Here is a 23,530-nt window from a genome sequence, read left to right as displayed (position 1 = left end):
ACACTCATGCTAGGAAGTTGGAAGTTGGAAGTTGGAAATAACTTGGAAATATCACAACAAAATCATACGTAGTACGAAGTAATAAAATTTTGACGTATATATGAGATTCGATTATTACAAGTATTTTATTTTGACTTTTTGAAGAAATAAAAAATCACAGTAAAAAATATAACAACAAAAAAATTCAATGAAATGGTTAATGTTTTAATCGAAATGGTACTCTGTGTTTAATGAAATGATACTCTTTTAACGAAATGGTATATATTTTTATCGAAATGGTTATCTGTTTAACGAAATTGTACTTTTTTTTTAATAAAATAGTACTCTTTTTAAAGAAGTGTTACATGTTTCTATCGAAATGACGTTGTAACACGTTTGCTCACACATCACAGCATGCCGTCTCGCCGAGCTCATTTTATTTTTACCGATTAAATTAAAATTAAGTTTCACATAGTATTACGATCCATTTGTGAGAGTCAACAATGTGTATTGATAATATGTACGGTGTACAAAGTATTATTATTAATTAATTAAATGCAAGCCAAATTTGACTTGAAAGACAAACTAGTACTCGAAGAAAAGAAGACCCAAAATCGACAAAATACAAGATAGACTTTCATTAGTACTACTAGCATTACGTAGTAGTAGTATTTTATTTTATTTTTTCTAATTTCTCGGCTTCTTATTTTAATTTTGTTTCTTTCTTACACTAAGTCACGCTCAAAATAATAAGTCACATTTAACTGGTGAACAAACTAGCTTTATCCGTAGTACGGATAAATCAAATAATTAACTTAAATTTATACGTATCCTTTCCTTTTCCGTCTATCAATATAACCTTTCTTTTATACTCGTAAGTCGTATAATTCATCTTTTTTGTTAAAAGTACCCCGTATCATATACTACGTACTACGTATATAATACGGTAGAATTTTAAGTTAAACTAGCTAATTAAGACACTAAACATAAAATATTTAGTACATGGTATTATTTATTTATTTTATAAAAAGTGGCGGGTTATGTTGGGACGATATAAGATATAATCACGGCGTATTTGTTCGTGCTTATTCAGGGATGAAGCGAATTTATACGGAGGATTATGACACAAAAAAAGAGTGGAAAAATATAGGGTCCGTTAAGCATCGTATATTTTTTTTTGTTTTCATTTCTTAGAAAACTAAAACCGAAAATATGGAAACTACAAAAAAAAAAATATAATAGCCAAATTTCTGCTGTTATTCTTCAAAATCAACATGTATATATATAACTTTGAAAATCATATATAAAAACAAAAATAAAAACTGATAATAACACCGAACGGACAAGAGTAGACTAAGAAATAAATAACGTACAAATTGTTTTATTTTAAATTTTAATTTTTTATGTTCGTTTATTGAGGAAGAAGAAAAATATTCAAAGCTTAGATCATCATCAAGATTAGACCAAGAAATGTACACCAAAATGTTTGTTTTCACACCCCTAATCTCTCTACTCTCTAGCTCAATAAATACCAACTAAAACATCCATCTTTTTGCATCCAAAATTAACCATAATATCTCATCTCATTTTCTCTTAATTAGCCAATTAAGTCACCCTTAATTACTTCCTCATAATCTTGTTAATTACATCACTAGGTTGATAATAATGGGTGTCTACACCTTCACCGTCATCGACGAAGCTAGCTCGGTCGCCCCGGCTAGGTTGTTCGAGGCTTTGTGCCTAGACAACCACAATGTTTTCCCTAAGGTGGTGCCATTTATTGTCAAGAGTGTTGATTTTGTAGAAGGTGACACCACTTCGGTTGGATGTGTCAAACAAATGAACTTTGCCGATGGTTAGTTTCTTTGAACTTAAGTTTTTGTATTCTGCGTGACATTTTATATGAATATTATAAAAGAATAATTGATTTTAATAATTTAATCTTTGGGCATTTCTCTTTTATTAATTCTATATACGACATATTTGTAATGACCAATCTTTTAAACCTATTCTCTTTTAATGGTCCCTTATGATCGTCTACCTGAAGAACCGATTTTATTTTAATTACTCCTTCACCCCCACAAGATCGCTCACGAACAATTATGCCTCACCGGCCTAGTCGTCGGATCATTAAGGGAAAGGGTTTGTCGGCTTGAAGGAAAAAAAAAACTTTTAATAAAAAATAGACCAGTAAGAGAGTGACAGGTGACAAAGTAATTTGCTACAGCGGATTGGTTACCTGTTAGGACCATTAAAAGAGGATAGGTTTAAAAGATTAAATTATTTAAAAAAAACCCATATGTGAGATTAATAAAAGAAAACCGGTCAAGGGTAGGATTACTGGAATAATTTTTTCCTACTACTATAAATTTATGTTATTAACTATATGATCAACATTAAATATTCCAAAAGAATATTTGGTACTTCTTATACATTAATAAATATTATCGATGTTTTTTTTTTTGGGGGGTTAAGATAAGAAAGAGTACCCCTAAAGGGATACCAAAGAAAATCTGGTGCCCATCTAAATAGATGAGCAAATATTATCGATGTTGATGGACAATGTAGATACGTAATTCACGTAGAGGACACTAAAAGTCTAACCTTATGCGTTCCATTGTAAATATATAGAAAGTATTATTTTACAGCGAGGGTTTATTAGGCATAACTTAATAAATTACCTTATATTTGTAAAAGTCATCATTATTCTCAAAAGTTACCCTAAAAGATTATTGAAGTTGATCACCCTAATGAACTAATAAAGTCAAATTTCTTCTCCGTGGCTCTGACGAAGTTTTTCTCACTCTAATGAACTGAATGAAGCTGAAATGAACTGAACAAATGAGCTAAATTAAACTAATCTGAATGAAACTGAAATAAAATCGAAAAGAAGAGGATTTTAGTGCCTAATTTTTTTTTTGAAATGTTTGCGTTTTGCGAACTATTCATGTGATGATATCTTCGTGCAGGCGGTCCATACAAGTACATGAAAACCAAGATAAATGAGCTTGATGTGGATAAATACTATGCCAAGTATACAAATTTCGAGGGAGATGTCCTTGACAATGTACTAGAATGTGTTGTTTACGAGTCAAGCATTGAATCAACTGGTTCAGGAAGTCACTATAAATTGGTAGGTCATTTCCACACTAAGGGTGATGTCGTTTATACACTAGAGGATGCTAAGATGGGGCTTCAAAGCATGCAAGTTTCCTACAAGGCTGTTGAAGAATATCTTTCCAACAACCCTGAAATTTATGCTTGAAATGTTATCTCCAATTGAATGTGCGATTTATCCCGCATAGTTGGGCTGGCTATCTGAGATAAATGTTGATTTTGTAAGGTCATTTTTCTTACAAGTGTGTGCTTTCTGTTTGAATAATGGCTTCCCTTTGATGGATTTATGCTTGAGAGTGGTGAGCTAGGTGAATGAAATTTGTAATTTTTATTGTACTTTTACCTTCTTGGCCGTTAAAAATAAAGTTTTTTATCGCTGTAAGTTAACCTGATGTACAATAAATATATTTATTGTAAACCGGGGGTACACGCAAGATCTTTTTTTTTTTTTTTACTATTGGATTGAATGATGTAATAAAATCACAGTTGTTTACTTGTTTGAGTTGAAAATTGTTATATGATTAAATTGAGAGTATACTACTTCGTCTAAAAAAAATTACTTAGTAAATTCATACTACGTATGTGATTTCGACAAATTCAAAGTATGTTTTCTCCCTTTTTATCCGTATAATAATGTACGGAGTACGTGATAACATTGAATGTGAATATCAACTAGATTAGTTGGTGAATTAAAAAAAAAACTCAAATTGATATCCGTACTACTTAATAGCTTAATGATACTAGCTCGTAAAACAAATCGAGTCAAAACACGAATATACGATAAATATTTATACGGAAATAGTCAAATGATCAACTTAGATCTAAATAACTGGGCGCGGTCTTGTTGATTTTGTGTCCGGTAATGCCGGGTCAACCCAATTACTTAAACCGTAAAAAACTCGGAACTCAAACCTTAATTTGATGTCCGATTTAGGTCAGGCTTAGAAGTCGCATCAACTTTTGCCACCTTTAAATGAACTTTCGTTCTTGTCGATTTCCATTATTCGGAAAAACAAACTTCAATTCGGATATTTGACAATGCCCATAAATCCATAATAGTAAGCCTTCGGAAAATTTGGTAATATTAATCCAACCTTTTGCCGATTTTCTTTTATTAAGCCCACCTACGACATATTTTTTAATAATCCCACCTTTACCACCCAACGTCTTTTATTGGGCCCAACATGTCATAAACCTATTGTCGCCAGTAATATATCCCTACGTGGAAGTACTCTCTCTAGATGTATTCAGTCATCATCATCAATTCATCACCATCTCGATGATTTTTTCACCAGTTATCGGTCACTTAAGCCCAATAAAAGTCGTTGGGTAGTAAAGGTGGGATTATTAAAAAATATGTCGTAGGTGGGATTAATAAAAGAAAACCGGCCAAAGGTTGGATTAATATTACCAAATTTTCCTAAGCCTTTTTGAAGCTTCAAATTAACCACATACTCTCGTATTTACTTATTTATTGTTATAAAATTCGTAATATGTTAATGATGTCTTGTCATAGTTGTAAAATAATAAAAAAAATCATCCGCAATCCGAATTGTATTATCCTATCAATGAGAGTATAAAAAAATAAAAACGACTATCCTAATTTCTAAGACTACACTCATAGAGTCATAGTCAATATTGGCTTGAATCTTACATTATTAATTGGATTGGAACAATTGACCTTGAAGTCAATGGAAGATTTGTTGGAATATATTAGCTAGGTGAGCTATTAATTAAGAATTGCTGATGTCATAAACTCAAGGGAAAGCAATTCAAAATCCGGATAAATTGTCAATTGATCTCGATAATCAAGTGACATTTTTGTAATACAATCTATAAATTCATGATTTCACATAATTTCAAATAAGTTACAATTAATCTGGTTTTATCAATCAAAAGTTTCAATTATGTTCTATAAGTTCCAATTATCTCCTATGAGTTGACTCTCGTAAATTTAATCTCTTGTAATCGGTCCTGATCTGGTCTAATATGTTCCAAACTTCCAATCATGTTTCAATAAGTGTTTGATCAAGTCTAATCAGTTTCAATAAGTTCAGATAAGTTAAGGTTTTATCCGACGAATAAAACGCCCCTATGAAAAAGTATAATGTTCTTTTTTTTTTCTTTTTTTTTTCTACTTTTTATTTATATAACGAAAATGATAAAGGTCGCAACATGCGACCTTTAAGCCGTGTCACAATGATGACATGGCATACTTGTGTGTCATGATTTAAATTGGAAACTAAAATATTTAACTTATATAACTATTATACATTTTTCAAAAAAAGGTAAAAAAATCTTAATATTCTAATTTGTTTCCTTCTTTATATCGACTACCTTATTTACATAATTTCATAGTAAAAATAATGCATTGATAGTAAAAATATTCTAATGATGCATAGCCTACGTGGCGCCTATATGTACCAATTAAACAGTGACACGTAAGATTGCGACAACTAAATGTCATCGCAACTTGCGACCTTTATCATCACCCTATATATAATAAGAAAAATAATACGACAGGAGGTCTTCATTTCGAGGGATAAACGACCTAATTTGTCGCTATACCAAATCGAGAGGAGCAGACTATTACAAGGATCAAATTAGTCTTAAACAAGTTGTCCTACATTAGTTATCCAATATGCTGCTCTAGTGCCCTTCTAAATATAATATATGGTGGATGTTCCGATTCTCAAACATAATTCAAAATGATGATGTACCATCACAATAATATAAAACCATTCCTCCACCCCACCCCCAATTTTATAATTTTTTTTGCCAATGAAGTCATTCAAACCATAGATTAAATTATCATCAACAAAATTAGACCAACAAAAATAAATTACAATGTTGCTTTCACACCCTTAAGTTCGATCTAACTCAATAAATACCAACCAAAACATTCATCATTTTGCATCCAAATTCAGAACATTAATGAATTATTTATGTACTTTAATTAACTTCTTCATAATCTTGATTAAATTATCATAAGTACGATCGAAAATGGGCGTGTACACCTTTACGATCATCGACGAAACTAGCCCGGTCGCCGCGTCCCGCTTGTATAAGGCTCTATGCCTTGACAACCACAATGTATTCCCTAAGGTGGTACCTCATGTTATTAAGAGCATAGACTTTGTAGAAGGTGATTCTACTACTGTTGGATGCGTCAAACAATTTAACTTTGCCGAAGGTACGTTTGTTTAATAATTAAATGGTCGCAAATTTTTGTAAAAGACGGTCTGATGTATTTAATTTTTATTCGTCACACCATGTATAAGCTAAACACATACTTTGTCAATTTCACATTAGTTAATTGACACCTTTTTTCTTAGGCACGTTTGCCAATGCATGATTATAATCATTTATATCTTCAATTATCAATAAGGATTTTTTTATTATTAAAAGTTGATGTTTGAAAAATATAAATTGAAAATTAAAAAATTATATTAAAATAACTTATGTGAATAGCTCAAAATCAAAGTGTATAACTACAAAGGAATTGATTAGAGTTGGTAAAGGTAAAAACCTAATTGGTCACATATTACTTACTTATAAATGAGTAAAACCAATCTATTAACGAACTCTATTTTGTGATAATTTGCATGATATAATCAATTGCATATTATTCAATTATAGTGATCTATCGCTACGTTTGAACTTTTTAGTACAATACAAATGCTAATTTTGCGACGTGGTGATTTTTTTCAGGGAGTCCACACAAGTACATGAAAACTAGGGTGGATGAACTTGATGTGGATAAGTACTATGTCAAGTACACGAATTTCGAGGGCGATGTTCTTGGTAATGAATTAGAGTGTATTGTTTACGAATCGAACATCGAATCAACTGGTTCAGGTAGTCACTATAAAATGATGGGTTATTTCCACACTAGGGGAGATATTGTTTGTACAGACTCGGATACTAAGATGGGAATTCAAGGCATGCTAATGTCCTACAAGGCTATTGAGGAATACCTTTGCAACAACCCTCAAGTTTATGCTTAAGAGTTAGAGATACATATTTAAAAACACGACTGTATGAGTTGAATTACATTTTCTAAGAGTGTGTTGTATTTTATCTTCGCATTTCTTCTAATAAGTTCAATTATGTACAAATGGTTTGTTTTTCCGTGATATGGTATAATAAAAACACGATTGTGTGAGTTGAGTTAAGGGTGTTGCATTCTTTTATTTGAGAAAATTTACATGCGACTATGAGCTTGTTTGGTTGACAAGGAAGTAGCCTTCATTACAATCTAAAACTACGGGTGATATATGCTTAATTTCGAGCTCAATTAACTTGAGCAAAATACGTAAAAGTTTACCTTTTAAACGACGAATGAAGCAAATATCGATCGAGAAATTGTAAAGATGGTTGTGGGCCAGGTTGGGCCATGCTGACCTCACGTGCCTTGGGCCTGCATATGCCGACTCACGTCAAGCCCACTTGTTTTGTGTCTGGTCATGCCTCTACCGCACTTATGAAACTTTCGGCACGACTCAAGCCCACATGCCCTAGTGCCGGAGCTTGATGGATCGAGCATGTCTAAGCTCAATTTTGCTCAATTTATCGTGCTTTGTCGTGTTGAATCATACTGTGATTTTTCAAAAAAATGCGGCCAGGGACAACACCTCGTGCTCGGCCGGGTCTGTTTTATTTTGTATGCCCGTATTGGGCCGCATTTTTTTCGTGTCGTGATGCGCCGTGTCGTGCCTCAGCCCGGCCCTCCAGTCATCTTTGGTCCAGTAAACCAGTCTTATCACCGTGCAAGATTGTACGACGGTCTTATAGCCAAATATTGTCATACGAGATAAAGTGCGTCCTTTTTACTCTTTCCCATCCTTCCTCCAAAACACTTCAACACCAGTACCAGAAACGTTACAGAGGAAGCAATTTCTTCCCAAAACACGCCGCTGAAACAAAAATGGCTGCTCATTCTCTCACCTCACATTCTCTCTCTTCAATCGCTTCTTCATCGGAGCTTCGCAAATTCGATTCCTCTAATTCGTTTCTTCCATCTGCTAAATCAAGGAGTTTAGTCAGCTCGTTTGTCGGAAATCAGCTCGCAATTCGGCAACCTAACCCTAATTTTGTCGTCTTGAGGCGGCAATCGACGATTATGACCGTTACTTTCAGCTTACCAGCAAGGCTAGTTTCTGTAATTCAATTGTATTTTTGTCCAATTTTACGAATTGATTTATGTTTTCTGAATTTTGATTTTTGATTTTTGTTATTGCAGTAAGCCGGAGGGAGTTTCTGCAGATAAAATGCCAAAGTAAGGTTCCTTAACTTTCTGTGTTAATTGGTTTGATTTTGTGTTGAGACATGATTTTGTTTTTTAATTAAATGTGTAAATTATCCTAAAATGTGCAATTATGCAAATGTGTGCTTAGTTATGAGCTAGCTAGAACTTCATTCGTGGTGGATTGATTTGGGATTGCGCTTGTTTTCTACGGTTGATGTGGACTAAACCTAGTAGTATTGCTTGTGATATGCCCTTACTAATAGTTGTTAATAATAGTATGAGCATCATCAAATTTTGCTTGACCTATTTAAGTTAATAGATTGAAGAGTTCTTAGGTCTTCGGCTTCACAAGAAATTTGAAAATTGTCACTAGAAATACATGAATCTTTGTCTGTTGATATGCGCCTTCCGCTTGGTGTATATGGGTGGCATCTTGAATTAGTTTCTTTTTCTTCATATGACATTCAGAAAAGAGGTGTTTTCTTGCCTGATAGTATGTCATTAATGTTTTTCCTTTGTCGATAGTATCTGAATGATGTTTGCTTAATTATTGTTTTGTTTCCAAGCTTGAAACAGATGGTCTGCAAGGGCTATAAAATCGTTCGCCATGGGTGAGCTCGAAGCAAGAAAACTAAAGTATCCGAACACAGGGACTGAGGCGCTTCTGATGGGGATCTTGGTTGAGGGTTTGTAACTCAGTCATGGTTGAGAAAGTTTGCTCTTCAGTGTTTTGCAGTTCAGTTTTTAAGATTGTTTACCCTTCACATGATTTTTATACTTGGTAGAATTTTAAACAATATTTTGTTGAGCTGCGGGGTTCTATACAGAGTGGTCAATCCTTTATAAGAATGCTTGTGATTTGCTCTATACTAAAATGATTTTATTATCCTTAGCTAACCAATCAACTAAATTTGCACAAAACAAATGACTATATCCATGTTCAGTAAAATATCTGATCGTATTGGTAGTTTGTGGCACTGAAGTTAATAGTGTGGGTTGTGTCACTTGTGTGTGTGTGGTGGGGGGTTATTAGGTGGAAGTGAAACCACTAGCTCAGGAGGCCATTTAGTGTACACGGACACGAGCATGGCTACATTAAGCTAAGTCAATCATTTTGGTCTTTGTTGAGAGGAATTAGCAACTTAAGTGAATAATTTGGTAATTCCTAGTGTACGTGTGTCTGTTTATTGAGTCAACTTGGAGAAGAACTGTTTAACTTAATCATTCATCTTGGACCTTATTGAGTTCAGTGGTCTTAGAGAAGAAGGATGAGGAAGTTTTGCATGATTCTTGTCATTGTGGAGTTACTAGGAATTTTTTCATTTTGTTATGAGATGCGTGGTTGTTCTTGTTGATAAGGTAAAGCTATATAGGAGTACTTTTCAATCAGGAATCTGATTTATACAAAAAAGAGGTAAAACAGAAGTATATAATGGATATGGTCTGGTGGTATGGATGATAGTTGTATCTTGTATGAGAAAGTAACCATTAGAAGAGAATAAAGAACAACCAATGCCCTGCTGGAGATTTTTAAAACAGGGAGGGTGATGAGAGATGTGAGAGTTGTACCCCATGTTGAAAAATATTAAGGAAGTGTGATGTTAAATGTTTATATTACATCAGACAGGGGTTGCAATAATTAGGTCCAGTCCCGAGCGTATCCCACGTTGAAAAATATTAAGGAAGTGAGCTAGATGGATTGGTCTATTTGTGACATAAGTCGTGATTGGATATCCTCGTATGCCCCCCCATCCGTGGCATAGATGTAGTTTCACCTAGAGTATTGATGAAACTCTGATTTGAGCATAGTTTTGAACTTTTAATCTTGCAAAATCTCTAATACTTCTACAATGTTCACTAAAGAACTTTTAAGACTCTTGCTCTCTGTTACTTGGATCCCCGACCTTCTTTTTCTTTTTTCTTCAAAGCTGATCTGTTGGTTAATTACTACTTTGTATGTATTAATTCACCAGCTGAAGTAATATGTTGCTTTCTATGTCTAGGAACAAGTCAGGCTGCAAAAGTTTTAAGGGCTAGTGGCGTCACCCTTTTTAAGGTGCGAGATGAAACCATCAACTTGCTTGGAAAATCTGACATGTACTTCTTCAGTCCGGAGCATCCTCCATTGACCGAACCAGCTCAGAAGGCTCTCGATTGGGCTATTGATCAGAAATTGAAGTCAGGTGGTAACTTCTCTTTCATTTATCAAGAGGATTCAATATTATACGCCAAATGAATGTATTTTAGACCATAATTCACTGGATCTTTACTGCTTCAAGACTTCAGAATTTGAATTCCGTATATGGCAAGTTACCCCTACATAACATCTAACTTAATCAGTAATGTATACATCTAACTTCAATTCCATGGACAAAAACTAGTCATAGCTTCCCGAATCTATAAATATGCTGCTTGATGTTGCACTATTTATGCAAATTCGTGCATTTCTTTTAGTGATTGTAATTATTATTTGTGTCAATGAAAATGTGTGCCGACAGCAATTTCTTCTGTAATTATATCTAACAGGGATAAGCAGCCAAATTAGCATTAGCAATCTGAGAAAAGTTTCTAAACTCTTCATTGGCAATGCAGGTGAAGATGGAGAAGTAACTGTAACTTATTTGCTTCTCGGAATCTGGGAACAAAAGGAGTCTGCTGCTCACCAGATAATGACAGCTCTTGGTTTCAGTGACGAGAAAGCAAAAGAGCTTTCGGAATTTGTAAGTTTCTTGCAGAATTTTACTGAAAGATCATTCTTTTTTTTCATTTACCTCTCAGTGCAATAGCAATAGAGCAAACCTTCACAATGTTTATTTCTATATCACATCATCATTTGATAAACCTCATTCCCAAAAATAACCTTATGCTTTCAAGTTACAATAGACAAACCTATTAAAAAGGTTTATGTAGGGACCCACAGCATATCACCCAACTCACATACGGAGTAACAAATTAAATACTCCGTAAGGGCAATAGCAGTAAGAGGTTTGTCAAGAGGTTTGTATTGCATTTGGTATGTAGACAAACCTCCCTATTGTTAGGAAAAGTTACAAAACCTAAGGTTACTAAAGAATAAGTGGTTTGTATTTGCCATGTAAGCAAAACATATTAATTTTTACTTTTTTTTTTGGTTTGTTTTAAATGAGATGCGCACATATAAACCTTTGTATAGGTTTATCTATTGTTGGTGGAAGGTTCATTATAATCAAGGCTTGTAAAATGATGATGTGGCATAGGAATAAACCTCATTGAAGTTTCTTCTATTGCTATTGTTCTTATTTTACTTTCTTTACTTTATGAGATACAAATAGGTTTGTTTTTAGTAACCTCTCTTAAAATTATTTGGACTAGTAATAGTAAGGCTTGTATACAAACCTCAAAATCATGAAACAAACCTCATGAAAAATCTCTTATATTGCTATTGCCCTTAGTTCCCAAATTTATGTTTTCTTACAATTTTTTGCTCTAAACAGATGGATAAAGACATTGTTCTAGCACATCATAAGTAGGGTGTTTCAGAAATCGAGATCACCTATCTACTTCTACCATGTAAACTCCTGGCAGAACTTTCTGGAAGTGCGTGGCTTCGTGTTGAAGAGGAGTTCTGAAGGTAAATGCATCTTTTCCAGCTGATCTAGTCGAATTTTCCCGAGCAAACTGTATACAGAAGAGTTCCCTATGGAGAGGTGCTAATCATCACATGTTATTTCAATTCCTTCTCTTCTTACATCTGCATTTATAATTATATTTTCCTTTTTCCTGTATTCCCATTTCATCAAGATAGATTTATTTTGGGGAATAGAGGTTTTGATGATGCGCATTTTATGGTGGAATCATTGTATTTTATTGATTCAATCAAGTAAGATTGGGTTTGGTACGAAAAGGACTTGCTTCAAATTGATTTTCTCACACCTTCTCATTCTTATTCACCTACTTACGTAGTACGTTTCAGAAAGTTCTTTACAGTTACTATTTGCACGGACTCCAATGCAATATTTAACTACTAATATATCCAATGTTGTATGTGAAAAAATTATAAAAAGTTGATATTCTGAAAATACATACCGAGACCAATCTAACAAGATCTTACATGTATAATAGTGAGAATTTACGGTCAAAGTTTTTATATTTTGGACACGTATTCCAAACCGTAAAGAACTTTCTGAAACGGAGGAAGTACTAGATTAGTAGATTACCAGCTGAATGATAATGGGACCCACATATGCAAAACATACGAAATACTTACTCCGTTCTTATTTACATGACACTGTTGGATTTTGGACACTATTCGCACAAGCTCATTTGACTTCCTATTCACACAAGAATAAACATAATCGTGTGGAATTTTATTAGATACGTTTGAATAAATATTTTTTAAATATCAATTTTTTATAATTTTTTCTTATCCATAATTGGAGAAATTAACGTTTAAAATCGTGTGCATTTGAAAATTAGTCTAAATAGTTGTGTCATTCAAAGAGTAACCGGTTTATCTTTGCCGTGTATGCAAAACATACGAACTACTTGTACGGAGTATTAATTTTCAGCTTCTTTTGTTTTGTTTAAAATGAGTTGAATGATAGTGGATATCACGTATCAACCTATTGCATGGGTTTATCTAGGCATGATTAACTATATCCCGGCCCAAAAAGTGTGAGTTTGGACAGCTTCAAATATGCATTTTTAACTCAAGCTCGAGCTCAGCCCAAAAAAAGTTGTTTTAGCCCGAAAAGCCCATACCAAAATTATGGGGTTGTGCAATGAGTTCTTTGTGTTAATACCGGGTCCGATCAAATTTTATGATCCAAGGTTTGTAAAAATACTACTCCTTCCGCCCCTTTAATACTCGCACCGCTTTCTTTTTCGGGTCGTCTCTTAATATTTGCACCGCTTCTATAAATGAAATTTTTTACCAATATTATATTGTTTCTCACACTTACATACTAAGTTAAACCCACTTGCACTCCAATTCCTTACAAAAAATCATTTAAAAATTCACACCCCCACTCACCACTCCCCACCCCTTACTCATTTTTCACTAACTGTATTAAAAAAAATAATCAGCTATTAATTACCACCAATTAAATTAATAAGTCAATTCAAGCATTTTAAACTCCGTATCGGTCAAACCGGTGCGAGTATAAAGGGATGGATGGAGTATGTGGGATGAGCACGATTGCACGAACCTCATTTAATTATGATCTATTGCTATAGTCGGTGAGTTCAACAACTTGTTGCCTAATTCACTTGTCACTGTAGAAGGTTCTAGATAAGTCTTCATACTAATGTGCTCTTCTAGAACTTGATTAAATGTGGATATAACTCAAGTTTAGAGTAATAATACTAGAAGCATCTCCAACATTCACTAAGACAAAAGCCATATTCTCCTATTATAAATAGAGGGTTTTGATCAATTGGACACAATACCCTATACAAGAAAAATGCCATGACAATATAATTCTAATATAATCCCTCTTGTGTTATCCTAATATAAACCCCTTTTGGATTGTGATATTATCCTAATATAATCCCTCTTGTATTATCCTAATATAATACATTTTGGGTGTTAAATATGTTCCTGATTGTGAGGTTATCTGACCGCTTCAATGTAGAATTTTGTTATTTTTTTAAAAAAATTATAAAATTTATAGTATGTAAATTTTAGCCATTTGTACAATTCAAATGAAGAAAATGTGTTTTGCGTTTACTAATATATTATTTTAGATTTGTCACTAGATACGGGAGATTTAAAAGAAGGATTTTGTGTTGAATGCATTAGACAATGCAGTTTGAAATCTTTATAATGATGGTGTAATGAATTGTCTTTTAAGATAACGGAAGTTGCATGGTGTAATGAATTGTCTTTAACAAAATTGAGATTGCATGGTGTAAAAGCGTCGAGAAAAAGATAGTGCATAGTTGGAAAGCTTGCGGGATGCCGTTACAATTAGCTAGAATGGGTTTATTATATGGCGAGGGTGATTTGATAGTAAATCACTCTAAAGACAGCGTAGATATGACTTTTTTCTTTTCTTTTCTTTTTAATATAGGAAGAGATGAGATATTGATGTAATAAGGTAAAGAATAAACTTGATATTAATGTCAAGTTATTTTCTGTTACCACAATAGTTAGATGTTTTCATACGTTTTGATAGGTTTTGGTCTTCTTTTTAGCTTTTATTTTTTATTAAATATATTTTCCGTATTTTGCGTTAAAAAAAAGAATTTTTTGGTAGATAGGAGAATTTTTTCATCTTTACTTGAAAGATATTGTATGACATTCGAGTTGGTTGTTTTAAGTTAACGGGTGTTGTTTTATTTTTTGTTTTCTTTTCCAACCCTTTCACAATTTTGACATATATAGTACATCGGTTTTGATAATATATAGGCACTTTGACTTTGACACTATTCACAAATTTCAATTTGACTACCATTTGTGATTTATAGGTAAACAATATATGGTCGTGTGTGGTCTTGTTTGATTCGTCTCGATATGTACTCCCTGAATATAAACTTTTTATAATTTTTATGAATATAAATTTAGAGATGTTAATATCCAAATATTTACATTGACAAACGTAAAAAGGTAAATTGTCCAAATTATTTCGAAACGGATGGAATACTAGTTATTATACATCACCCTTGCATCAAATGCCAAGGTATATTAGGTGTGGCCGCCCGCGTACAATGTACCCGTATCTGACTTTTCGATATTAACAATATGTTTTTTTTTGTTCTACTATGAGGAGTTTCCACCGCCTTTGGTGAGTGGAGTAGTGGACTAATCTCCCGCGGGAGTTTACCTCAATGGACAATATCCCTCCCAGTTGAGATTTTTTGGTTCGAATCCGAGACCTTGGTTAAGGAGCAAGAGGCCTTTAACCACTCATGTCAACTTCAATTGGTGATATTAACAGTATATAAGAGAAATTGATACGCACAATAACGAATGAAGTCTCGTTGGCCTAATAGTTAAAATCGAGGGCAACTCTCAATCAAATCAAATTCGTTGTATGAGCTCAGGTGAAGTGAGGGGTGAAGTATATTAAAGCACGACGCGGCACGGGCACGGCCAGACACGAAGCCTTGTGTTGGGCTTGAGTCATATTTTTTATGGAAAGTACGACACCACCTGACACGAAAAAACACATTAAATTGAGTGAAATTAGGTTAAACCACGAGAGGGCATGTGAGTTTGTCCCGTGCTTGGGCTGTCGTTTCGAAATTTATTTCCTAGCCCGACACTAAACAAGTGGTTTGGCATGAGCTAACTCGTTTAAATATCGTCATGAAACCCAAACCGGCCCGTCCCGCCCCGTCTCAGCCGACTCGATATTCATTTACTTACAAGAAGGTAAATGCATCTTTTCCGGCTGATCTAGTGAATTTTTTCCGAGCAAACTATATACAGAAGAGTCCCATGGAGTATAGGTACACAAGATTAGACACATATTACATATGATGCCTAAAATATTGACATTAGTTCTCTAGACAAATCTTATTGCTCTGGTATCTGTAGTATTATTACACTCTGAAGTCTGAACTAACAGATGAACAGTTAAAAACTAACACAAAAAAAAAGCACTGATAAATATGCAATTATGCAACAGCAAAAAATGCGTATTTGGGCAACTTCGACCAACCCCAGCCAAAAAACTTGTTTTGGCTCGAAAAGACCGTACCAAATGTACCGGCTTTGGGTAGACCTGATTAAAAGGCGGGTCGGGCGAGTTATGCAGCAGCAACCGTGTTTTACTAAGAATAAAGCACTGATAAATATGCAATTATGCAGCAGCAACCGTGTTTTACTAAGCTTAATTATGCCGCGACATTGATCTGGTAAGCTTCTTCTCCTACAACCAGGAAATACACGCCATTGTCGATCACCATTTCCCCGTCTTTGTTAGCCTTACTTAGGTGCTCACACGGACTCACAGAAAACTCTACTTCACTTTCCTGTTCTGCATTCAAGTTCACACTCTCAAACCCAATCAACTGTTTCATGGGAGTTTCATCATTCTGCAAATCAGTCCTCACAAAAAGTAAAACAGGATGTTTTCCTGCAATTTTACCAGTATTTTTCACTCTGACAACTGCTGAAAACTTCTGTTTGTCACAGAATTGTGTACCCAACTGTGAAACCAGAAACTGGTTTACATCTGATTCCTGATTCAAGCTGATTTTATCTCTAGAAACTGAAGTAAACTCCTGATTCAAGCTGAATTTATCTCTAGTAACTGAAGTAAACTTGTAAGAATAGTTCGAGTAGCTTAAACCATAGCCGAATTCATAAACCTTCTTGCCCTGGTAAAACCGGTATGTTCGTCCAGGATAGCCAGATGATTTGTTTGGTCTCATTCTCATATCTGTCATTGGTACTTCAGTAAAATCTTGAGGGTACCATGTTATAGGAAGTTTTCCACCTGGGTTATGATCACCAAAGATGATTTTTGCAAGGGCAAGTCCCCCGGCTTCACCTGGATAACAACAACAACAACAACAACAACAACAAATCCTTAGTCCCAGAATGATTTGGGGTGGGCTAACATGAATCGACATAGGAGATCGTCATTGTGAAAGAAGCGGGAAGTTAAAAGAATAAACAAGGAAGAGGGATAAAGTGAAATTAATGAAAGTAAAACAAGGGGAAAACAAAAATTAAATAAAAATTAAAGAAAAATAATATAAGGGATAAGAAAAAAAAAGTAAGTAAAGTTAAAAACGAAAAAAAATAATAAGGACAGATAAATAAAATAAGTACATTTGAAAATTACATTATACTAAAACATACACACATGTCACTTCCTGATGCAATTTTTTCCCACTAAAAAATATATTTATTTTATTTTTATTTTTTATTTTTTTATTATGTTCTAATAAATGGTTTATGTATGGAAAAAAATATTTGAATTACAGAATATGACAATAATAGATACCACGTAATAATAATTTGATCAAAATTGTTTTTGAAATACTTTAGCCAAATCGGTATATCAATAATGTAAAATATTTACTCAATATTTTAATCACCTTACAATTGGGACTAAGGCTTTGTTGTTGTATATAAAATACGAAGTATGTAATACTTCGTACGTAGTAGGACGAAATTTTCATATTAGATGATTAAATTACTATGTTCAAGATTTAGTAATTATGTATTAGCTTTAGGGAATAAATTATTAAATAATTTACTAAAAATACGGTCAAATAATAAGTTTAGAATATCAATGCTTGCACGGGATATAATCTAGTATCATATACAAGGGAGCCAAGAAAAGACGGAGAGGGAAAAAAAGATTTTGTGGGGGAAACTAATGAAAAGGATAGAAAAAGCTTTAAGGGAAAAAAATAAAAAAATATGTAAAGAAAGTTCAACGAAAACTTCACCTGGATAACCAGCCCACAAAATGCTTCCAACTTTGTTGTCATCCCTACTGAGAGAGACATCAACAGGGCCACCACAAAGAAGAACTAACACAATCGGCTTCTTTGCAGCTTCTGCAACACTTGCTATAAGACTTTGCTGCATACCAGGAAGAACAAGATCAACACGATCAAGCTTCTCTCGTTCCTGAGTTTGATCCAAACCCATCACCATAACAACATAATCAACCTCTTTAGCAATTTCCACCACTTGTTCAACTTCAACAGATGAACATTCAACTGCATTGCACCCTGAATGATACTTTATTGTACCCATTTCAACATAACTTTGCAATGCTTGGAGAATTGTTGTACTTTTGCAGGGAAAACCTTCATAGTTACCAAGAAGAACTTCAAGGGAATCAGCATTTGGGCCTATTACAGCAAGTGTTGAATTGGTTTTGGATTTTGATAGTGGAAGGAGATTGTTATTGTTTTTAAGAAGTACAATGCTGTTTTGGGCAGCTTCAAGTGCAAGATTCTGATGCTCTTCTGAACAGACTTGTTCTGGACCTATCTTTCCAAATGACCCGTTTATCCTTGGATCACCATCGAAAAGTCCTAACCTCATTCGAACAGAGAACGAGTTTTTTAGTGCTCGGTCTATTTGTTTTTCTGTAACTTTTTTCTGATTAATTGCTGATTTGGTATACGTTTGTGTGTAAGGTCCACATTCCAAATCCATCCCTGTTATCACACCAACACCACAGAAAATGGTAAGCTATGTTACTCGGACTCGGGTACGGGTGTCGGACACGGGTATGGATCCGAGTGTCGGACCCGGTGAAGTTAAAATTTCAAGACACGGGGACCCTGTCATAATTTTAGACACGGGTATGGGGATATGGAAAAAAGTTACTAGAAAAAATAATAAATTAAAGAAAAAGAAAATAAGAATTAATTTCTTTTGAAAAAAGAATTGAATAAGTTTTCTGAATGCAGCCCCATGCTTTAAACAAAAAACAAAGTGAATATTATTCCTAATTAACAGATCTAGCGTTAATTAAAACTAGATTGAAAATTTTCTTAAAGCAGGGGCTGACCAGCCATGTCTGACTGACTGGACAAGGATCCGGTACGGATTCCATACCCGGATCAGTGTCGTGTCGGGTCGACACGGGTATGAGCCCAAAAGAGGAGTGTCGAAGTAACACAGATGGTAAGCATTTCAGGTTATTATACTCAGTTACCTCCCATTTTCAGGAAATGATTTTGGCACACCAATGTGAAACATAGTTTTCCGTACTCTACTCACAAGGGATGTGCCAAAATCAATAGTGTGCCTAAATCAGTTTCCCCCATTTTCTTTCAAACCTCAATTACAGGCAAGTGTCGCCGTGTAGGGATTATCCATATTCAACACATATTGCAGTGGAAAAACGAAGGATCTCAATGACAGCAAAACAGGATGAAATATTGGACTGCATTTTTTTTAGGTGTTCTTTGGTTGACATGAAAGACACCATAAGAAGTGCAACTTCCTAGGGAGTTGAAGGTTGTGGTGTTGTTTGGTTTGCAAAAATGTGGAAAGTTACACTTCTTAGGAACTTCCATTTCCCACAAAATGGAGAAAGTTGCTTACCTAATTCCCCCTAGGTAAGTGAAACTTCCAATGGGAAGTTAATTCTCATATTCAACCAACCAAACAATATTTCTTACTTCCTAGGAAATCTGAATACATGGGAAAATCTTACTCCTTAGAACTTTTACTTCCTACAGTCAACCAAACGTTACCTTAAGACCATATGTTTTATCACTAGAAGAACATTTATCTGAACTTTCTGATACTATGTAGCTAGGGTATCCCTTATCTGAACATATTGGAACTTACCTTCACGAAACTTATTTAAATAAGATGATAAAATTCCTAAAAAGACGGAGAAAATGAAGAGTCATTAGCTTTAGGTTTACCTGCACTAAGAACAGCAGCAACTGCATCTTCTGGTGTTTTAGCATATTTCTGTGGTTCATAAATTATAGGAACTGCATTACAGTCTGAGACTATGTACCTAAGATAAAAAAAAGAAATTTCGAAAACTGTCAAAAATGGAGCCACCATTTAGAATAGTAACAAAAAAACAACAATTTCTATTGCGAAAAGGGAAAAAAATACTGATATACATGTATCTACCCATCAAAATGCCATTTTCCTCTTGCTGTATCTGTTAGGAAATCTTGATGTGCACAACTAGGGATTCCATTCACACGATTATACGCACACATTATCGAGCTGGCATGACCTTGTTCTACACAACTCTGGAACGGGGGTTGGAATGTGTCTGCCAAATCTTGCTTAGACACCTTACAAAAAACACACCACAAAAACAGATTGAAAGAATGAGATGCAGATATTTTTTTGTTTTTTGGGTAAGCAAGTAAGAATTTTATTGAAATCCAAACACCCATTTACAACTAAGAGTTAACTGGCGCCACAAACCATCTAGAATGGACCATGGATCACAGCCAGAGAACTCAAAAAACATGTTGGGCTATCAAGCTTAAGAACCAACCTCAATGCAACAAAAAAAACAGGAAAATCAGAACAAAGTAGACCTGATCAAATTGTGGGCCGGGCCGGGTTCCGGCCAGGCCATGACTAAAAATTTCTGCACACTATGACGGGCCTGACCAAACTTCGAGCCGAAAATTCTGTCCAAAACCCGCCATTTCGGGGCGGGGCAAATTTATAACTAAATAGCAATTTTGAATTGCCCAAAACCCACCAAAAAAAATAAATAAATCGGGCCTAAAAATTCTGCCCAAAACCGGCTATTTTTCGGGCAGGGCTCATGATGATCGGGTCTAGAACAAAGAGTCAATGAGTGAATATGTTTACTTCAGCATCGAAAGTATAACGAGTGATCCCATGCCAAGGCAACCTCAATGCAACAAAAAACCAGGAAAAACCAGAAAAAAAAAAAAAAAAAAAAAAAAGAGTAGATGAGTGAATATGTTTCTTACTTCAGCAATAACGAGTGATCCCGTGCCAATTATCTAAGTCATGAGCCTAAGAACCAACCTCAATGCAACAAAAAAGCAAGACAAACCAGGAAAAAAACCAGAAAAACCAGGAAAAACCAGAAAAAAAAACAGGAAAACCCAGAAAAGAAACAAAGAATCAATAACTGAACATGTTTCTTACTTCAGCATCGAAAGTAAAACGAGTTATCCCGTGCCAATTATCCAAGTCATGAGCTGTGAAGTGTTTACAGCAGGCGGAAGCTTGAAGACGGTCTGATATCTTATCCCCATGGAAGGTATACCCTTGAAGTCCTCTGACATAGGACACTCCATAAGTAGAAGTCAGCAATGGGTCTTCACCAGGGGTTTCCTGCCCTCTTCCCCACCTTGGATCTCTAAATATGTTTATGTTCGGTGCCCAAAATGTTAAGCCTTTGCCTTGTCCTACATTGTACATTGCCCTTGCTTCAGTTGCAATTGCCTTCATTCAAAAAAAATAAATAAAAAATCACTTGCATTTTTTCAGAGAATGATTGAATTGATGATCATATAACCAAGATGTTTTACATCACCTAACATTTTGTTGAATAAGTTGTATACTTGAGTTGAATCTATCACATGATGTATGGTTTTGAGAAGCTTTTCTTGTAGGGAATAAGTGAAAACTCTAGTTATTGACAAATAGTCTCACTTATATATTCCTTCTGTCCGGAATTAATAGTCACGTTGATAATGTAATTTGAACTAGTAATGTGACAACTAAATCGGAACAAAAGTTCTATCAAGAGTAACACAATATGTTTATGTTTGGTGCCTAAAATGTAAAGTCTTTGCTCATACATTGTACATTGCCCTTGCTTCAGTTGCAATTGCCTTCATTTGTCCCAAAAAATCACATACATTTTCCAAAGAATGATGATGAACATACAACCAAGATGTTCTACATCACCTAGCATTTAGTTGAATAAGTTCTATACTTGAATCTATGACATGATGAATGGTTTTGACTTTTGAGAAGCCTCTCTCAGTCTCTTGTAGTGAATAAGTGAAAAGTCTAGTTATTGACAAATAGACCCACTTATATATTCCTTCCATCCAGAATTAATAGTCACGTTGATAGTGTAATTTGAACTAGTAATGTGACAACTAAATTTGAACAAAAATGGTATCAAGAGTAACGCAATAGTACATCTTTTTTTGATGCATAAGGAACTTGGTCTAGCTCGGCACGTGGGCTTGGGTCGTGCCTGGAACGGACCGTGTCATGTCGTGCCTTGTCATATTTTTTCCAAAAAACCATGGTCCAAGCCCAGCTCACGACCCACGATTTCGTGCTCGGGCAGTGCATTTTTCGTGCTGGGTCATGCTGTACCCTAGGGCGGCCCGACCCGTTGCCATTTTTACTCATACTCTTCCTTTTACCTCGATTACTCGTGTCCTTCCTTATTCTAGGACTTGGATTAGATATGGACACTCCGACACTTTATTTTGAACTAAAATCATGAAAAATTTAATTTCACAATTTAACCGAGTCGGGCTCCTAGACACGTACCTCTGTCCGGCACTAAATCACTAATACCCAAGTCCGAGTAACTATTTCCGTATCCGGCTGTTTCGGGTCGGGTCATTCAGTTTGAGCTGTTTCGAATGATTCCATACTCCAAAATTATAAAACATTTCCTCTTTTTCATATACTCAAGCTCTATCCCGAAATACTCACAACTGATTGACTTTTACACTATTCACATAATTTAATTTGACCCTATTTTATTACAGTATATGAAAACAATTGTCAGCATACTCCGTATAATATATTATTTACAATCTTAATATATATTTTTAAAATTTTATAAGTTTTTAAAATATAAAATTGATTAAAGATATTTATGGTTAAAGTTGTGCATTGGCAATCGTGTCCGGTCAAAACGTTACGATGATTCCGGGAACAGAGGGAGTAATAAATAAAATAATGAAAAAATCTTGTCAAACAATAATGATAACATCACTATCCATAACAGAACAATGCAGCACCCACCCACCCCCACAAGCTAGACCCGAGTTAGTGAGTGATGACTCAGTGACTCACCTTAGCAATGCGGTACCAAAGCTGCGAATCAAACGAAGAAGCAGTAAGAATAATCTGAGGAAACATGGTTGCAGCCTTAACCGTTGCGGTTCCATTCAAAACCGACCCATCTTTAGCAAAAGTTCCATTGAACCGGTACCCACGGCCGTGTCTCGACACCCCATGAAGCGACTCCGACCACCACTCGTAAGCGGGGACACCGAGTCGTGGAATCGGTGGGGCCGAGTTGGTGAGTTGAGATATCTTCTCGTCTAAGGTGAGCCGACTCACAAGGTCCTTGACCCGTTTATTGATGGGCAATTGGGGGTTACAAAATGGGTAAGATTTTGTGTGTGGGTTTGCTGAGTCACAGGCGAAGAGTGGTGGTTGTGGTGGTGGTGGTGGTGGTGGGATGACTGAGTTGACTAGGCCGAGTTGAAGGATTGTTGTAAAGATAAGGCATATGATGATGGTGGTGGGGAGATGAGTAGCTCTTTCACATTTTTGGGCACCCATGCTTGGTGCTAAGTGCTAACTAGAGAGTAGTGAAAATTTGAAATGCTTTTTTATAGAACAATCAACCAAGCAAGACTATAGTGGATTATCAATTTATTGACATTTGGATACAATTTATTGTGTTCTATTCAACTGACTTTCACTTATTTTTCTCGAATTTATCGGAAATGAACTTATCTGAACTTATCAAAATTTATTTTAGTTATAAACTATACTACTTG

At 34.9% G+C, this 23,530-nt stretch overlaps 4 protein-coding genes across 4 annotated transcripts; 3 read left to right on the top strand and 1 right to left on the bottom strand.

Moving 5' to 3' along the window:
* The first annotated feature begins 1,529 nt into the window (after positions 1-1,529).
* On the top strand, positions 1,530-3,589 carry LOC110782275 (major allergen Mal d 1). Its single transcript, XM_021986392.2, has 2 exons — positions 1,530-1,834; positions 2,949-3,589. Exons 1-2 carry the CDS (start codon positions 1,645-1,647, stop codon positions 3,242-3,244), a joined length of 486 nt encoding a protein of 161 aa, XP_021842084.2. The 5' UTR covers positions 1,530-1,644; the 3' UTR covers positions 3,245-3,589.
* Positions 3,590-6,006: 2,417 nt separating this feature from the next.
* On the top strand, positions 6,007-7,271 carry LOC110782274 (pathogenesis-related protein STH-21). The gene is made up of 2 exons (XM_021986391.2): positions 6,007-6,289; positions 6,808-7,271. The coding sequence occupies exons 1-2, from the start codon at positions 6,100-6,102 to the stop codon at positions 7,101-7,103; spliced, it is 486 nt and encodes a 161-aa protein (XP_021842083.2). The 5' UTR covers positions 6,007-6,099; the 3' UTR covers positions 7,104-7,271.
* A 660-nt stretch (positions 7,272-7,931) lies between these two features.
* Positions 7,932-12,227, top strand: LOC110782399 (ATP-dependent Clp protease ATP-binding subunit CLPT1, chloroplastic). Its single transcript, XM_021986550.2, has 6 exons — positions 7,932-8,247; positions 8,339-8,374; positions 8,921-9,030; positions 10,348-10,527; positions 10,937-11,064; positions 11,818-12,227. The coding sequence occupies exons 1-6, from the start codon at positions 8,024-8,026 to the stop codon at positions 11,851-11,853; spliced, it is 714 nt and encodes a 237-aa protein (XP_021842242.2). The 5' UTR covers positions 7,932-8,023; the 3' UTR covers positions 11,854-12,227.
* Positions 12,228-15,803: 3,576 nt separating this feature from the next.
* Positions 15,804-23,391, bottom strand: LOC110782398 (probable beta-D-xylosidase 7). The gene is made up of 6 exons (XM_021986549.2): positions 22,815-23,391; positions 20,910-21,209; positions 19,899-20,068; positions 19,679-19,776; positions 17,732-18,454; positions 15,804-16,821 (listed from the first exon to the last, which is right to left on the bottom strand). The coding sequence occupies exons 1-6, from the start codon at positions 23,307-23,309 to the stop codon at positions 16,163-16,165; spliced, it is 2,445 nt and encodes an 814-aa protein (XP_021842241.2). The 5' UTR covers positions 23,310-23,391; the 3' UTR covers positions 15,804-16,162.
* Between the last annotated feature and the right edge of the window lie 139 nt (positions 23,392-23,530).

This window comes from Spinacia oleracea, chromosome 3, assembly GCF_020520425.1.
Source record: "Spinacia oleracea cultivar Varoflay chromosome 3, BTI_SOV_V1, whole genome shotgun sequence".
In the NCBI taxonomy this organism is placed as follows: domain Eukaryota; kingdom Viridiplantae; phylum Streptophyta; class Magnoliopsida; order Caryophyllales; family Amaranthaceae; genus Spinacia; species Spinacia oleracea.
Note: the sequence above shows the minus strand (reverse complement) of the source record. Positions and strands in the feature narration are given on the sequence as shown.

Coding starts and splice junctions, on each gene's coding strand:
- LOC110782275 (XM_021986392.2), top strand. CDS start 1,645: ATGGGTGTCTACACCTTCACCGTCATCGACGAAGCTAGCTCGGTCGCC. Junction 1,835..2,948: donor ACAAATGAACTTTGCCGATG/GTTAGTTTCTTT, acceptor ATCTTCGTGCAG/GCGGTCCATACAAGTACATG.
- LOC110782274 (XM_021986391.2), top strand. CDS start 6,100: ATGGGCGTGTACACCTTTACGATCATCGACGAAACTAGCCCGGTCGCC. Junction 6,290..6,807: donor ACAATTTAACTTTGCCGAAG/GTACGTTTGTTT, acceptor GATTTTTTTCAG/GGAGTCCACACAAGTACATG.
- LOC110782399 (XM_021986550.2), top strand. CDS start 8,024: ATGGCTGCTCATTCTCTCACCTCACATTCTCTCTCTTCAATCGCTTCT. Junction 9,031..10,347: donor GATGGGGATCTTGGTTGAGG/GTTTGTAACTCA, acceptor TTCTATGTCTAG/GAACAAGTCAGGCTGCAAAA. Junction 11,065..11,817: donor CAAAAGAGCTTTCGGAATTT/GTAAGTTTCTTG, acceptor TGCTCTAAACAG/ATGGATAAAGACATTGTTCT.
- LOC110782398 (XM_021986549.2), bottom strand. CDS start 23,309: ATGGGTGCCCAAAAATGTGAAAGAGCTACTCATCTCCCCACCACCATC. Junction 20,069..20,909: donor GTTTTACTTTCGATGCTGAA/GTAAGAAACATG, acceptor GTTTTTTGTAAG/GTGTCTAAGCAAGATTTGGC. Junction 16,822..17,731: donor TTTGTGGGCTGGTTATCCAG/GTGAAGTTTTCG, acceptor GTTGTTATCCAG/GTGAAGCCGGGGGACTTGCC.